We start from the raw sequence: 16,433 nt of genomic DNA on the forward strand, positions 1-16,433 counted from the left end.
AAACTTCAAAAAGATTATTTAAACAACAATAACAATGCAAATCACAACTTCCCCTGGGATATAGAGTACACAGTGTGCTACTGTTCTGCCCTGTTTCAAACAGCTAATTATGGGATATAAAATCTGCTAGTTTCAGTGGTTGCTCTATTGAAGTCAGTCCATTATAAAGGAAGGAGGCAGCTATTGTCTTCCTGAGAGCAGAGTTTCACTTCATAGTAGCTATTAGTTTCTTTTGGCATTGTGTATTTTTAAAAGTGAAAAGACTAGTCTAACCTGTCCCATTAACCATGTTTCATCCCTAGCTGCTGGAGTCAATCCAAGGCAGTGAGTGGCTCAGACAAACAGCACCAGTTCTTGCAGGAAGCCATCTGCCCTGAAGGCACAAGTTGCTTTTATATCTTTCACATAAAAGATTTGATGGCAGTCGTGTCAGATATTTATTCCTCAGCCCTCATCAATAAAACAGATGATCTGATTGTTTATCTCATCGCTGTTTATGGAATCCTGTTGTGTGAAAGTTGACTATTGTGTTTCCCAAAGATACAAGAGGGGCTCTAATTCAAGAGTAATTATTTCACACAACATGCTTTAGGACACCCTGATAGGGTCTATGTAGATTCAAATTATTTTTATATAACCATAAACCAGGTTGACAAGTTCAACGACAGAGCAGAAGAGATGAGGATGAATTGGGAACAATGGAATTGTGGAGTTTGCCAAATCTCCAACTAGCCTGAAGCAGCCCCTGGTTTGTGCCAGAAAAATTGGTGCTGATTAACAGGTTATACTGTTTCATTTGAGATTGTGAAACACCCCCTCCACTATCATTGCCCCATCCCTTTGCCCCTTCTCCCTGACACTCTTACCCCACACCCTCCATATTACTTCTCACTCCCCTCTCTCTCCCCTCTCTCTCCCCATGCCCCTTCTTCTCTCTCTCTCCTCCTAAATCCCCCCCTCCCCTATCTGTTGCAAACCCCACCACCTGGAGTTTCCCGACAAGCCACTCACCATCCTGACTGGGAAACATAACCTTCACTGCCACTGCATCAAAATCCTGGAACTCCCTCCCTAACAGCACTGTGGGTGTACCTACACTTCAGACTGCAGCAGTTCAAGAAGGCAGTTCACCACCAGAATCGCAAGGACAATTAGGGATAGGCAATAAACGCCACATTCCAAGAATGAATTTTTCAAAATGCATTTAGCACCAGACGGAGCTCAAAACTTTGGAGCAACCAATTCTTTTTTGCCGCTTTCTAGTTTCAATGGAGCAGTTGAGCGAGATCAAAGCAACTAAAATTAGAAATCTCCACCTATTGCATACTCCTCGTGCCTTTTATAAACCTTTATTTTTCTGTTTGGCAGCTGGAAACTGGAATAAAAGAAGCTCAAGACTGATACTGGGTGTGAAACTAGTCGATTGGGTGTTGGTTTCGCACAGTCCCTCTCAGTCGCTGACATGTACAAGCCTATTATTATTATTTTGTTAACCCCTGCAACTCCAGCTGGGACCAAATGTGGAGAAAACATTCAGCAGAAAGCCGTGCTCAGCAAGCAGCCAGCACAGCATAGCTGTGGAGAGTCTGCGGATGGGGGGGGGGGGTTCCACTGGCAGAAGGTGTGACGGGCAGGTTCACCAGGTCCAGGGTGAGACAGGTAAAGGGTGAGATGCAGAGTATCAGGTTAGACTGATACCAGACACTGTGAGCTGTGATGATCAGTGCATGACAAAGGAGAGGTAACCAGGCGACTGACACAAACAAACAGCAGAGACGGAAGATCAGAGTATCACCCCAGCAACATGAGAATCAGACAATTCTCATTACTGCAAATAAAAAATTCAATGTGTGGAGATTAACCATAGATTATCTGCGTGCATCTGCTGATTATTATTTCTAGTGCAGGTTAACTCACAGACAGATTTTGTGTACTTGGAGGTCAGTGTTTGGTAAGTGGGCTACTTCATTCCCAGGACAGGCACAGCACGGGGTTAGATACAGAGTAAAGCTCCCTCTACACTGTCCCCATCAAACACTCCCAGGACAGGTACAGCACGGGGTTAGATACAGAGTAAAGCTCCCTCTACACTGTCCCCATCAAACTCTCCCAGGACAGGTACAGCATGGGGTCAGATACAGAGTAAAGCTCCCTCTACACTGTCCCCATCAAACACTCCCAGGACAGATACAGCACAGGGTTAGATACAGAGTAAAGCTCCCTCTACACTGTCCCCATCAAACACCCAGGACAGGTACAGCACAGAGTTAGATACAGAATAAAGCTCCCTCTACATTGTCCCCATCAAACACTCCCAGGACAGGTACAGCACAGAGTTACATATAGAGTAAAGCTCCCTCTACACTGTCCCCATCAAACACCCAGGACAGGTACAGCATGGGGTCAGATACAGAGTAAAGCTCCCTCTACACTGTCCCCATCAAACACTCCCAGGACAGGTACAGCACAGGGTTAGATACAGAGTAATGCTCCCTCTACACTTTCCCCATCAAACACTCCCAGGACAGGTACAGCATGGGGTCAGATACAGAGTAAAGCTCCCTCTACACTGTCCCCATCAAACACTCCCAGGACAGGTACAGCACGGGGATAGATACAGAGTAAAGCTCCCTCTACACTGTCCCCATCAAACACCCAGGACAGGTACAGCATGGGGTCAGATACAGAGTAAAGCTCCCTCTACACTGTCCCCATCAAACACTCCCAGGACAGGTGCACAGGGCACACATGACCGGGACAAGGATGAGCTGGTTTTGTGGGGGTGAGGACAGGTGTGTTAGGTGCTCAGGGAGCCCAGCAAACTACACCCATATGTTCTGGGCATGACCAGCCCTGGAGGAATTTTGGAAGGGTGTAGCGAGGACGGTGTCGAGGGTGGTAGGATCCAGGGTCAAACTGGGCTGGGGGCTCGCAACCGGGCTGGGGGCTCGCAATATTTGGGGTTGCAGGGGAGCCGGGAGTGCAGGAGGCGAACAAGGCCGGCATTCTGGCCTTTGCGTCCCTGGTAGCCCGACGAAGGATTCTTCTTCAGTGGAAGGATGCGAGGCCCCCAAGTGTGGAATCCTGGATCAACGATATGGCGGGGTTTAATAAATTGGGAAGGGTGAAATTTGCCTTAAGGGGATCGGTGCAAGGGTTTTTCAGGTGGTGGCAACCGTTCTTGGACTTCCTGACAGAACGGTAGACAATGGTCAGCAGCAGCAACCCGGTGGGGGGGGGGGTCTATTTTATTTTTGTTTGCCTATACTGGGGGATCTGAGGGGGTGTATATATTTGCTATGTTTGCTATGTGTTTCGGGGTGTTAATTTATTATTTATGTAAAGGGGGGAGAGGGCAAGGGGTTGTTTTGTTTTGTCTTGTATTTAATTCTATTGGGTTCCTTTTACATTTTGTTATTGATATTTTGTGAAAACCTTAATAAAAATTATTTATTAAAAAAAAACTCCCAGGACAAAGGGTTAGATATAGAGTAAAGCTCCCTCTACATTGTCCCCATCAAAACTCCCAGGACAGGTACAGCACGGGGTTAGAAACAGACTAAAGCTCCCTCTATGCTGTCCCCATCAAACATTCCCAGGACAGGTACAGCACGGGGTTAGATATTGAGTAAAGCTCCCTCTACACTGTCCCCTCAAATACTCCCAGGACAGGTACAGCATGGGGTTAGATGCAGACTAAAGCTCCCTCTACACTGTCCTCATCAAACACTCTCAAGACAGGTACAACACGGTGTTAGAAACAGAGTAAAGCTCCCTCTACGCTGTCCCCATCAAACACTCCCAGGACAGGTACAGCATGGGGTTAGATGCAGAGTAAAGCTCCCTCTACACTGTCCCTATCAAACACTCCCAGGACAGGTACGGCACTGGGTTAGATCCAGAGTAAAGCTCTCTCTACACTGGACCCATTAAACACTCCCAAGACAGATACAGCATGGGGTTAGATGCAGAGTAAAGCTCCCTCTACACTGTCCCTATCAAACACTCCCAGGACAGGTAGAGCACGGGGTTAGATACAGTGTAAAGCTCTCTCTAGATAATAAACTCAATGTGACTAAGGGGAAGAGTAGACAGGGAAGTGATGATTAACGCAAAGGGACAGGTGGTCTGAGGTGCATTTGTTTTAATGCGAGATGTGTAACAAGTAAGGCAGATGAATTTAGGGCTTGGATTAGTACCTGGAAATATGATGTTATTGGTATTATGGAGACTTGGTTGAGGGAAGGGCGAGACTGGCAACTAAATATCCCAGGGTATAGATGCTTCAGGAGGGATAGAGAGGGAGGTAAAAGGGGTGGAGGAGTTGGATTACTGGTCAGAGATGATATCACAGCTGTGATTAAGGAGGGCACAATGGAGGATTCGAGCACTGAAGCAATATGGGTAGAGCTAAGAAATAGGAAGGGTGCAGTAACATTGTTGGGACTTTACTACAGGCCTCCCAAAAGCGAGCGTGAAGTAGAGGTACAGATATGTAGACAGATTATAGAAAAATGTAGGAGCAATAGGGTGGTCGTGATGGGAGATTTTAACTTCCCCAACATTGAATGGGACTCACGTAGTGTTGGAGGCGTAGATGGTGCAGAATTTGTAAGGAGCATCCAGGAGAGTTTTTTAGAGCAATATGTAAATAGTCCAACTCGGGAAGGGGCCATACTGGACCTGGTATTGGGGAATGATCCCGGCCAGGTGGTTGAAGTTTCAGTTGGTGATTACTTTGGGAATAGCGATCACAATTTCGTAAATTTTAGAATACTCATGGACAAAGACAAGAGTGGTCCTAAAGAAAGAGTGCTAAATTAGGGAAAGGCCAAGTATAACAAAATTCGGCAAGAGCTAGGGAATGTGGATTGGGAGCAGCTCTTTAAGGGTAAATCCACATTTGAAATGTGGGAGTCTTTTAAGGAAAGGTTGATTAGAGTGCAGGACAGACTGTCCCTGTGAAAATGAGGGATAGAAATGGCAAGATTAGGGAACCATGGATGACGGGTGGAATTGTGAGACTAGCTAAGATGAAAAAGGAAGCATACATAAGATCTAGGCGACTTAAAACTGATGAAGCTTTGGAGGAATATCGGGAAAGTAGGACAAATCTCAAACGCGCAATAAAGAGGGCTAAAAGGGGTCATGAAATATCTTTGGCTAACAGGGTTAAGGAAAATCCCAAAGCCTTTTATTCTTATATAAGGAGCAAGAGGGTAACTAGAGAAAGGATTGGCCCACTCAAAGACAAAAGAGGGAATTTATGCGTGGAGTCAGAGGAAATGGGTGAGATTCTTAATGGGTACTTTGCATTGGTATTCACCAAGGAGAGGGACATGACGGATGTTGAGGCGAAGGATGGATGTTTAAATACTCTAGGTCAAGTCGGCATAAGAAAGTTTTGGGTATTCTAATAGGTATTAAGGTGGACAAGTCCCTAGGTCCGGATGGGATCTATCCCAGGTTACTGAGGGAAGCGAGGGACGAAATAGCTGGGGCCTTAACAGATATCTTTGCAGCATCCTTGAGCACAGGTGAGGTCCTGGAGGACTGGAGAATTGCTAATGTTGTCCCTCTGTTTAAGAAGGGTAGCAGAAAAAAGGGTGGGGAGCGGTGAGGGTGAAATAAACAGCATGTCGATGGGCATGACGTTTGAACTGTAAAAAAAAAGAAGGGTAGCAGGGATAATGCAGGGAATTATAGACCTGTGAGCTTGACGTCAGTGGTAGGCAAACTGTTGGAGAAGATACTGAGGGATAGGATCAATTCACATTTGGAAGAAAATAGACTTATCAGTGATAGACAGCATGGTTTTGTGCAGGGAAGGTCATGTCTTACAAACCTAATAGAATTTTTTGAGGAAGTGACAAAGTTAATTAATGAGGGAAGGGCTGTAGATGTCATATACATGGACTTCAGTAAGGCGTTTGATAAAGTTTCCCATGGCAGGTTGATGGAAAAAGTGAAGTCGTATGGGGTTCAGGGTGTACTAGCTAGATGGATAAAGAACTGGCAAGCCAACAGGAGACAGAGAGTTGTGGTGGAAGGGAGTGTCTCAAAATGGAGAAAGGTGACTAGTGGTGTTCCACAGGGATCCGTGCTCGGACCACTGTTGTTTGTGATATACATAAATGATCTGGACGAAGGTATAGGTGGTCTGATTAGCAAGTTTGCAGATGATACTAGGATTGGTAGAGTTGCAGATAGTGAGGAGGACTGTGAGAGAATACAGCAAAATATAGATAGATTGGAGAGTTGGGCAGAGAAATGGCAGCTGGAGTTCCATCCAGGCAAATGCGAGGTGATGCATTTTGGAAGATCTAATTCAAGAGCTGACTATACGGTCAATGGAAGAGTCCTGGGGAAAATTGATGTACAGAGAGATCTGGGAGTTCAGGTCCATTGTACCCTGAAGGTGGCAACGCAGGTCGATAGAGTGGTCAAGAAGGCATACATCATGCTTGCCTTCATCGGACGGGGTATTGAGTACAAGAGTCGGCAGGTCATGTTACAGTTGTATAGGACTTTGGTTAGGCATATTTGGAATACTGCGTGCAGTTCTGGTCGCCACATTACCAGAAGGATGTGGATGCTTTAGAGAGGGTGCAGATGAATTTCACCAGGATGTTGCCTGGTATGGAGGGTGCTAGCTATGAAGAAAGGTTGAGTAGATTAGGACTGTTTTCGTTGGAAAGACGGATGTTGGGGGGGGACCTGATTGAGGTCTATAGAATTATGAGAGGTATGGACAGGGTGGATAGCAACAAGCTTTTTCCAAGAGTGGGGCTGTCAATTACAAGGGGTCACGATTTCAAGGTGAGAGGGAGAAAGTTTAAGGGAGATGTGCGTGGAAAGTTTTTTACGCAGAGGGTGGTGGGTGCCTGGAACGCTTTGCCAGCGGAGGTGGTAGAGGCGGGCACGATAGCATCATTTAAGATGCATCTAGACAGATATATGAACGGGTGGGGAACAGAGGGAAGTAGATCCTTGGAAAATAGGTGACAGGTTTAGATAAAGGATCTGGATCGGCGCAGGCTGGGAGGGTCGAAGGGCCTGTTCCTGTGCTGTCATTTTCTTTGTTCTTTGTTCTACACTGTCCCCATCAAACACACCCAGGCCAGGTCCACATCAAATAGAATGCCAAGATTATGAACATAGGAATTATTTGCGTTACACCCATGGGTTTTTATCACTTGTATATATTTCTCTGGAGGCCAGTTCCCGGGCGTAACAATCAACAAGCATCAGTGGAAGACAGCCTTTATTAATATGACTAATCCTAGCAATGCGAGTTTAATTGGCCCCAAGGTAACATGTTTAGCAAAACACCTTGCTGAGTCACCTGGTGAAATGTTGCCTTGTTGGGAAGGTCAATACATGGCTATACCGATGTGGGTGGAACGTTAGTGTCCAAACACAATGTTCACGCACAACAGTACAAGGAGGTGATACAGCATAAAGCAGTCACTCTACTAAACCTGATTGGCATTGCTGGATTATGAGTAACTGAGTTATAGATGTGGTTACAAACTACTGCACCATTTCCAATCTCCTTTCCGCTTCAAAGCCCTTGAACGTGCTGTTGCCTCACAAATTATGCCCATTGTTTCTGCAACTCTGTGTTTGAATCTTTCCAAACCGATTTCCACCCCTGACACTGCACTGAAAAGGCCCTCACCAAAATCGCAAATCGCATTACTGTGCCAGGCACAAAGGTAAACTATCCCTCATCATCAGTGTTTACTTGTCTGTCACCTCCAACATTTTTTTTCTTTTTTTAAATTTAGAGTACCCAATTATTATTTTTTCCAATTAAGGGGCAGTTGAGCTTGGCCAATCCATCTACCCTGCACATCTTTGGGTTGTGGGGGTGAAACCTCCGCAGACACGGGGAGAATGTGCAAACTGCCACCTCTAACATGGTTTAAAAAGATCTTCTGCAGGATTCTCCGTGGGCAGGACCCTCCGCCCTGCCGGCGCGTTTCCCGATGGCGTGGGGTGGCCCACAATTGGCCGGCTGTGCAAGCGGAGAATCCCACTGCCGGCGGGGGAGCGCCACGCTGGAAAACTGGGCTGGCGGGGCAGAGAATCCAGTCCATTGCATTTGTATAGCATCCTTCATGACCTCAATACATTCTAAAGTGCACTACAGCTAAACAAGTACCTTTTATTGATTCATTTATGGGATGTGGGTGGTGCTGACTAGGCCAACATCTGTTGCCCATCCCTAATTACCCTTGAGAAAGTGGTGGTGAGCTGCCACCTCGAACCGCTGTAGTTCATGAGGTGTAGATACACCCACAGTGCTGTTAGGGAGGGAGTTCCAGGATTTTTACCCAGCGACAGTGGGGGAAAGATGATATATTTCCAAGTCAGGATGGTGAGTGACTTGGAGGGGAACTTGCAGGTAGTGGGGATCCCATGTGTCTGTCACCCTCATCCTTCTAGATGGACGAGTGTAGGCATGCAGGAAAACATAGCAACCAATTTGCACACAATAAGATCCCACAAACAACAATGTGACGATGATCAGATAATCTGTTTTAGTGTGCTGGTTAAGGGATAAATATTGACCAGGACAGGAGCAAGGAGCCTCACTGTAGGTATACAGGTCGTTGCTGACACCACATCCCTGGCATGGTGGATGCTGCCATTGGAGATGAAAAGTTAGGGCCGATATCGTGAGCAGCACAAAAATCCATCAAATATGTAAAACGGAGTCATTTTCATTACTGCAGTCAGCCAGGGACAGTCAGGCAACTTGAATTCCACTGCTAGTCGATAAACAAATCGAGTTCCTGTCTCAAGCACCTAGTCAGGAAACCCAGTCTTTTTGTTCCCGAAACTGGCTAATCTGGCTGCAGGAGGTACTTTGCCTCACACATGGGGTGAAGACAGCCTGAAGCTGTCACCCTGTGTTGAGGTGCCTCTACCACTTATTATACCAGTGATGGAGGTACAGTGCTCCATAGTCAGCATTAAGTAGCTTCAAGCAGTGAAAAAAATGTTGATTCAATCTATCATGGGTTTCAGCTAGGGGCTTGAAGCTGGTAGATTTCTGTAGAACATTCTGTTGCAACTGTAAGAACTGTTTTCTGTTAGGTGTAGGGATTACTGTATCAGGGGTTGTTGCTTTCCGCTGCAGATATCGCATGTTTTCGCTAGCTTGCAGTGATTTTGCAAGAGCTATCCCCTCGGAATTGGTAAGTTGGTAAGAATCAGTCAGTTTTTTTATTCTTTCATGGGCCATGCTGTGATGAATGTTGTTATATATTATATTTTATATTTTGTTGTGGCAATGTTATTAAAAACCCTGGGTTTAAATATATGCAAGCAGTATGCCTGCTAAAACTGTGATTAAAGAGGGCAGCACGGTGGCGCAGTGGTTAGCACCACTGCCTCACGGCGCCGAGGTCCCAGGTTCGATCCCAGTTCTGGGTCACTGTCTGTGTGGAGATTGCACATTCTCCCCGTGTTTGCGTGGATTTTGCCCCCCCAACCCAAAGATGTGCAAGGTAGGTGGATTGGCAGAATGTGATTGTAAAAATGTTCTAAAGAAAACACTGATTTCAATTAAATGACCTTAATTGACTGTGACTGGGTGTCAGGTTTTCGTTGGCGCTCTTGTGAAGCGCCTTGAGACGAGTTACCATGTTAAAGGCGCTATATAAATGCAAGCAGATATTAGTAAAGTTTATAAAAGCTACCAGATCATTCCTGGACTTGAGAATAGAATGATGTCAAGATTGGTCTGATTAAGGGTGGCACGGTGGCGCAGTGGCTAGCACTGGGACTGCAGCGCTGAGGACCCGGGTTCAAATCCTGGCCCTGGGTCACTGTCCGTGTGGAGTTTGCACATTCTCCCCACTGGGGCTGGTTTAGCACAGTGGGATAAACAGCTGGCTTGTAATGCAGAACAAGGCCAGCAGCACGGGTTCAATTCCCGTACCAGCCTCCCCAAACAGGCGCCGGAATGTGGCGACTAGGGGCTTTTCACAGTAACTTCACTGAAGCCCACTTGTGACAATAAGCTATTTTTATTATGTCTACGTGGGTTTCACCCCCACAACCCAAAGATCTGCAGGGCAGGTGGATTGGCCATGCTAAATTGCCACTTAATTGGAAAAAATGAATTGGGTACTCTAAATTTTTTAAAAATCTGTGATTAAGGAAACGTAAAGATGAGGAAATCATTGATTTTAACCATTTACTTGTTTCCAGGGAGATGGCTAATGGAATATTGTCTATAGAAAGGAGGTTCCTTGGAATGTAGATAATTAATGAGGGATGGTGCTTAGTCCTAGCTAAGCAGGTCATGGCACATCTTACAGGTGATGTATTTAATGCAAGGAGCCAGGTTTTTCTGTGGTTTGGGCTGTTTTGCCATAGGACTTGAGTCTGACAAGGCAGAAGGATTTTCAAGTTGTTCCTGAAAGGGTCTCGCTCCATAGGTCTGGAGCAAGTAACCCTGATTGCTAACTTTATTTATGGCTGCATCTTGAACTGTATTAGAGTGCTTAATTAGAGTTATTGGCAGGTACAGATAGTAAGTTTAAGTTTTTCCTTGTGTTTAAGACTTGTTCAACTGATAATTGTGAAGCTATTTACTTGTAATAATAATCTTTATTGTCACAGGTAGGCTTACATTAACACTGCAAAAACGTTACTGTGAAAATCCCCTAGTCGTCACACTCTGGCACCTGTTTGGGTACACTGAGGGAGAATTCAGAATGTCCAATTCACCTAAATCTTTCGGCATTTGTGGGAGGAAACCGGAGCACCCGGAGAAAACCCACGTAGACACGGGGAGAACATGCAGACTCCGCACAGACAGCGACCCAAGCCGAGAATCGAATCTGGGACCCTGGCGCTGTGAAGCAACAGTGTTAACTACTGTGCTACCATGCCTCCCTACTTAGTGTTTGTTTCAGTGTCACACATCATAGGCTGAAAGCGAATGGGTTGTCCAGGGGGAATCAAAGCTTCCTCCCTTATCAGCTGGCAATTTAAAGGTTAAACTTTTAGTTTCCGTAATCCTTTAACCTTCAATTTTTTGTACCAGAAGGAAAGGTAACATCAGATGTGTTGTCTCATCCCAGCCAGTGGAGGAAAATGTTCCATATGCTGTTTTTAATCTTGTTTATTACATTTCTTCACCATTTATCAATCCCAGTTATAAGTGACTATCACATCTCCGGAGGAAACCCACGCAGACACGGGGAGAACATGCAGACTCCGCACAGACAGTGACCCAAACCGGGAATCGAACCTGGCTCTCTGGTGCTGTGAAGCAACAGTGCTAACCACTGTGCTACCGTGCTGCCCAGTTGATGTTAATGTGGTCAATTCTATGTTTAAATCAAAGTTTGTTTTAACATAAAAGATACCTACTGGTTAGGGGCATCACTCATAGGGCGAAGAATCCTTTCCGCACAGGTTTACAAATTGTTTGAGGTTTCTCGTCCAGTATCGTAACAAAGAGTGGGGTCTGGCCCAGTGTCTTAACAAAGAGTGGGATCTGGTCCAGTGTCTTAACAAAGAGTGGGGTCTGGCCCAGTGCCCTATGATGCCAAGGCCAGCATTTGTTATCCATTCCTCATTTCCCTTGAACTGAGTGTCTTGCTCGGCAATTTCAGAGGGCAGTTAAGAATCAACCACATTGCTGTGGGCCTACAGTCACATGTAGGCCAGACCGGGTAAGGACGGCAGACTTCCTTCCCTGAAGGGGCATTGGTGAACCTGATGGGGTTTTTACAACTGATGATAATTGTCAAGTTTATTCTCCAGAGTGAGGACATTCATTCGGAGTGACAGAGCCTCACTCCTCACACAGGGTGAGGACATTCATTCGGAGTGACAGAGCCTCACTCCTCACACAGGGTGAGGACTTTCACTCGGAGTGACAGAGCCTCACTCCTCACACAGGGTGAGGACTTTCATTCGGAGTGACAGAGCCTCACTCCCCAAATATGTACAATACTCAACAATCGCCCAATGATTGAAGCTCGTCACTCAGCCACGTGACAGAGATCAGTGTAATTTATACAGTGACAGGTGAGGGAGTCACTTACACCTGCTGGAGACACAGAGAGGGAGAGAGAGAGAGAGAGAGAGACTGAGACTGAGACTGAGACCGAGACAGACACAGACACAAAGAGTGACTGGGACAGACAGAGACAGAGACTGGGACAGACAGAGACAGAGAGAGGCTGTGGGGGCTGCAGGCGGAGAGTTGAAGCAGAGAGAGGATCAGAGAGCAGCAAACTCCCCAGGAAGCGGGCTCCGGAAGAAATCCTCTCCGCAGACAGCTCCCGGGATGAGGTTGGGATGCAGCATCTCCCGATCCCAGCAGCCACATTGCCACTGAGGGGCTGAGCGGTTTGGAGTTGTGCTGCGGGATTGGGAGCCCCCGGGGCTGCGGGATGGGGGACGGGGCCACCTCCAGCTGGTGGAAATTCACCTTCTTGCGGAAGAGGAGCAGCGCCAAGGTTGTGTACGAGGTGCCGGTGGAGCGGAGCCACTCGGACAGCGGGGACAGCGCGGAGAGGGAGAGCCCGGGCAGGGCAGACTCCGAGCTGGAGGCGCGCCTGGAGAAAATCGTGGACAAGAGCACCAAAGGCAGACACGTGAGAGTGTCCAACTCCGGCAGGTTCAAGGAGAAGAAGAAAATCAGGTCGAGTTTGGTGGAGAACCCCAGTCTGTATAACGATGCAAGGAGTGGGGGCAGCCCCCAGCCCTAAACACCCCCCACCCCTCCATCCTGACCCCTCTGAATCAGAGCATCTCTCCCCGCCCCCCCCCCCCCCCCCCCACTGACAGCCCAGAGGGAACGCCTTCAACTTGCAAACCCACTGAACTGTGCCCACTGAACAGGGGAACCCACTGAACTGGTGCCCACTAAACTGGTGCCCACTGAACTCTGCCCACTGAACTGGGGAACCCACTGAACTGGTGCCCACTGAACTGGTGCCCACTGAACTGTGCCCACTGAACTGGGGAACCTACTGAACTCTGCCCACTGAACAGGGGAACCCACTGAACTGGTGCCCACTGAACTGGTGCCCACTGAACTCTGCCCACTGAACTGGGGAACCTACTGAACTCTGCCCACTGAACAGGGGAACCCACTGAACTGGTGCCCACTGAACTGGTGCCCACTGAACTCTGCCCACTGAACTGGGGAACCTACTGAACTCTGCCCACTGAACAGGGGAACCCACTGAACTGGTGCCCACTGAACTGGGGAACCTACTGAACTCTGCCCACTGAACAGGGGGACCCACTGAACTGGCGCCCACTGAACTGGTGCCCACTGAACTCTGCCCACTGAACTCTGCCCACTGAACTGTGCCTACTGAACTGGTGCCCACTGAACTGGTGCCCACTGAACTGTGCCCACAACTGGGGTGCCCACTGAACTGCCCACTGAACTGTGGCAACCCACTGAACTGTGCCCACTGAACTGTGGCAACCCACTGAACTGCCCACTGAACTGGTGCCCACTGAACTGGTGCCCACTGAACTGGTGCCCACTGAACTGGTGCCCACTGAACTGGGGCAACCCATTGAAAGGGTTAATCCCTGCCCCCTGTTACAGGGGGAATGTGTGCTGAGCTGCTGCTGCTGGGTCACTGTCCACTCTCCAACTCTGCAACCCATTTCAGTCCAGAAGAAGCAGGATTTGTTTTGACATTTCATTTGGAAAGTTTTCTTTAAGTGACAAAAGGGTGTCTGTTTTCATCATGTTAAAGTTTGGCTCGACAATTATTTGAGCACAGAGCCCTGGGCTTCTGAATGTGATCGGTGAATATTCCGCCACTGTTTTCTGAAGACTTGAAGAGGAACCCAGGATTTAAGAGGAGGCCATTCAGCCCTTCCGAGGTGTGGGAGCTGTGGGTGAATTGGAGGATGGTGAAGGAGCTCGAGTGACTGGAAGATGTGAATAGGACTGAGTGTTTCAAACCGTTTTTGTGAGAGGGAGAGAAATGCCACAGGTTGTCAGTGGATATAAATCACAAGATTGACACAAAGGGTGAATCGCTGGAAACCGTGCTTTACTTTAAAAAGGATGTTCAGTCATGTTGAGTGCATTATGTTTAGTCAACAATGAAAAATACTGGGTTACAGGGAATTGGATTGTTGCTCTGTCTCAGCCCAGTGTACAGTCTAATCAAGAACTCTGACTTCCACGAGACACACGCGGATTGGCAGAATGTGATTGTAAAAATGTTCTAAAGATTCCTTAAACTCTGATTTTAATTAAATGACCTTAATTGACTGTGACTGGGTGTCAGGTTTTCTTTGGCGCTCTTGTGAAGCGCCTTGAGACGAGTTACCATGTTAAAGGCGCTATATAAATGCAAGCTAATATTAGTAAAGTTTATAAAAGCTACCAGATCATTCCTGGACTTGAGAATAGAATGATGTCATGATTGGCCTGATAGGGGCAGCACGGTGGCGCAGTAGCTAGCACTGGGACTACGGCGCTGAGGACCCGGGTTCGAATCCTGTCCCTGGGTCACTGTCCGTGTGGAGTTTGCACATTCTCTCTTCCTTAAAAGGTAGTGTGGCAGGGTCTTTGAATACTTTTAAGACAGAGGTGGATAGACTCTTGATTAGCAAAGGGTGTAAAGTGAAAAGTTATCAGGGATAGACAGGAATGATTTGTTTTGATTTATTTATTGTCACGTGTAGGAATGATTTGATATAATAAGAATCTTCATTGTCACAAGTAGGCTTACATTAACACTGCAATGAAGTTACTGTGAAAATCCCCTAGTCGCCACATTCCGGCGCCTGTTCAGATACATAGAGGGAGAATTCAGAATGTCCAAATTATCTAACAGACTTGTGGGAGGAAACCGGAGCACCCGGAGGAAACCCACGCAGACACTGGGAGAACGTGCAGACTCCGTACAGACAGTGACCCAAGCCGGGAATCGAACCTGGGACCCTGGCACTGTGAAGCATCAGTGCTAACTACTGTGCCACCCTTTGATTTATTTATTGTCATGTGTACCGAGGTACAGTGAAAAGTATCGTTTGCCTGCAGTTCAGACAGATCGCTCCATACATGGTTCAATCCCAGCCCTGGTTCACTGTGTGTAGTTTGCACATTCTCCCCGTGTTTGCATGGGTCTCACTCCCACAACCCAAAGATATGCAGGTTAGGTGGATTTGCCACGCTAAATTGCCCCTTAATTGGGAAAAGAAATAAATTGGGTAGTCTAAATTTATCAAAAAAGAATACATAGAACATACGATAAATACACAATGTAAATAAATAAACATAAGACACCAGGTGAAGCATACGGAATGCAGGCTACAGCTGTAAAGAAGATGCGTAGAATGATCAGTTCAGTCCAAAAGAGGGCCATTCAGGAATCTGGTAACAGTGGGGAAGAAGCTGTTTTTGAATCTGTTAGTGTGTGTTCTCAGACTTTCGTACCTTCTGTCCAATGGAAGAAGTTGGAAGAGAGAATAACCCGGGTGGGAGGGGTCTTTGATTATGCTGCCCGCTTTCCCCAGGCAGCGGGAGGTGTAGAAAGAGTCAATGGATGGGAGGCAGGTTCGTGTGATGGATTGGGCTGTGTTCATGACTCTCTGTAGTTTCTTGCTGTCTTGAGCCGAGCAATTGCCATACCAGGCTGTGATGCAGCCTGATAGGATGCTTTCTGTGGTGCATCTGTAAAAATTGGTAAGAGTCAATGTTGTCACGTCGAATTTCCTTAGTTTGCTGAGGAAGTATAAGCCCTGTGGTGCTTCCTTGGTGGTAGCGTCGACGTGGGGGGACCAGGACAGATTTTTGGTGATGTTTACACCTCGGAATTTGAAGCTGTCAACCATCTCCATCTTGCCCCCTTTGATGCTGACAGGGGTGTGTACAGTACTTTGCTTCCTGAAGCCAATTACCAGCTCTTTAGTTTTGCTCATGTTGAGGGAGAGATTGTTGTCATTGCACCACGCCACTAAGTTCTCTATCTCTCTCCTGTACTCTGACTCATCGTTGTTTGAGATCCGACCCACTACAGTTGTGTCAACAGCAAACTTGTAAATTGAGTTGGAGCCGATTTTTGCCACGCAGTCATGAGTGCAGTAGGGGCTAAATACGCAGCTTTGTGTATTGAGGTATTGAGGACTATCGTGAAGGAAGTGTCGTTGTTTATCCTTACTGAATGCGGTCTGTGGGTCAGGAAGTCAAGGATCCATTTGCAGTGGGAGGAGCCGAGTCCTAGGTTTTGGAGTTTGGGTATGAGCTTGTCTGGGATTATGGTGTTGAAGGCAGAGCTGTAGTTAATGACTAGGAGTCTGACGTAGGTGACCTTGTTGTTAAATCCAGGGATGAGTGTAGGGCCAAGGAGATGCCATCTGCTGTGGACGGATTATGGCAGTAGGTGAATTGCAGTGGATCAAGGCAATCTGGAGGGTTG

At 47.1% G+C, this 16,433-nt stretch overlaps 2 protein-coding genes across 2 annotated transcripts in view; one reads left to right on the forward strand and one right to left on the reverse strand.

The window, feature by feature from the left end:
• cdk5rap3 (CDK5 regulatory subunit associated protein 3) overlaps positions 1-16,433 on the reverse strand; it is an 84,094-nt gene that overhangs the window by 47,355 nt on the left and 20,306 nt on the right. The window lies entirely within an intron of this gene.
• On the forward strand, positions 12,073-12,799 carry prr15lb (proline rich 15 like b). Its single transcript, XM_072487571.1, has one exon. It carries the CDS (start codon positions 12,426-12,428, stop codon positions 12,741-12,743), a length of 318 nt encoding a protein of 105 aa, XP_072343672.1. The 5' UTR covers positions 12,073-12,425; the 3' UTR covers positions 12,744-12,799.

This window comes from Scyliorhinus torazame, chromosome 21 (genome assembly GCF_047496885.1).
Source record: "Scyliorhinus torazame isolate Kashiwa2021f chromosome 21, sScyTor2.1, whole genome shotgun sequence".
Taxonomy (NCBI): domain Eukaryota; kingdom Metazoa; phylum Chordata; class Chondrichthyes; order Carcharhiniformes; family Scyliorhinidae; genus Scyliorhinus; species Scyliorhinus torazame.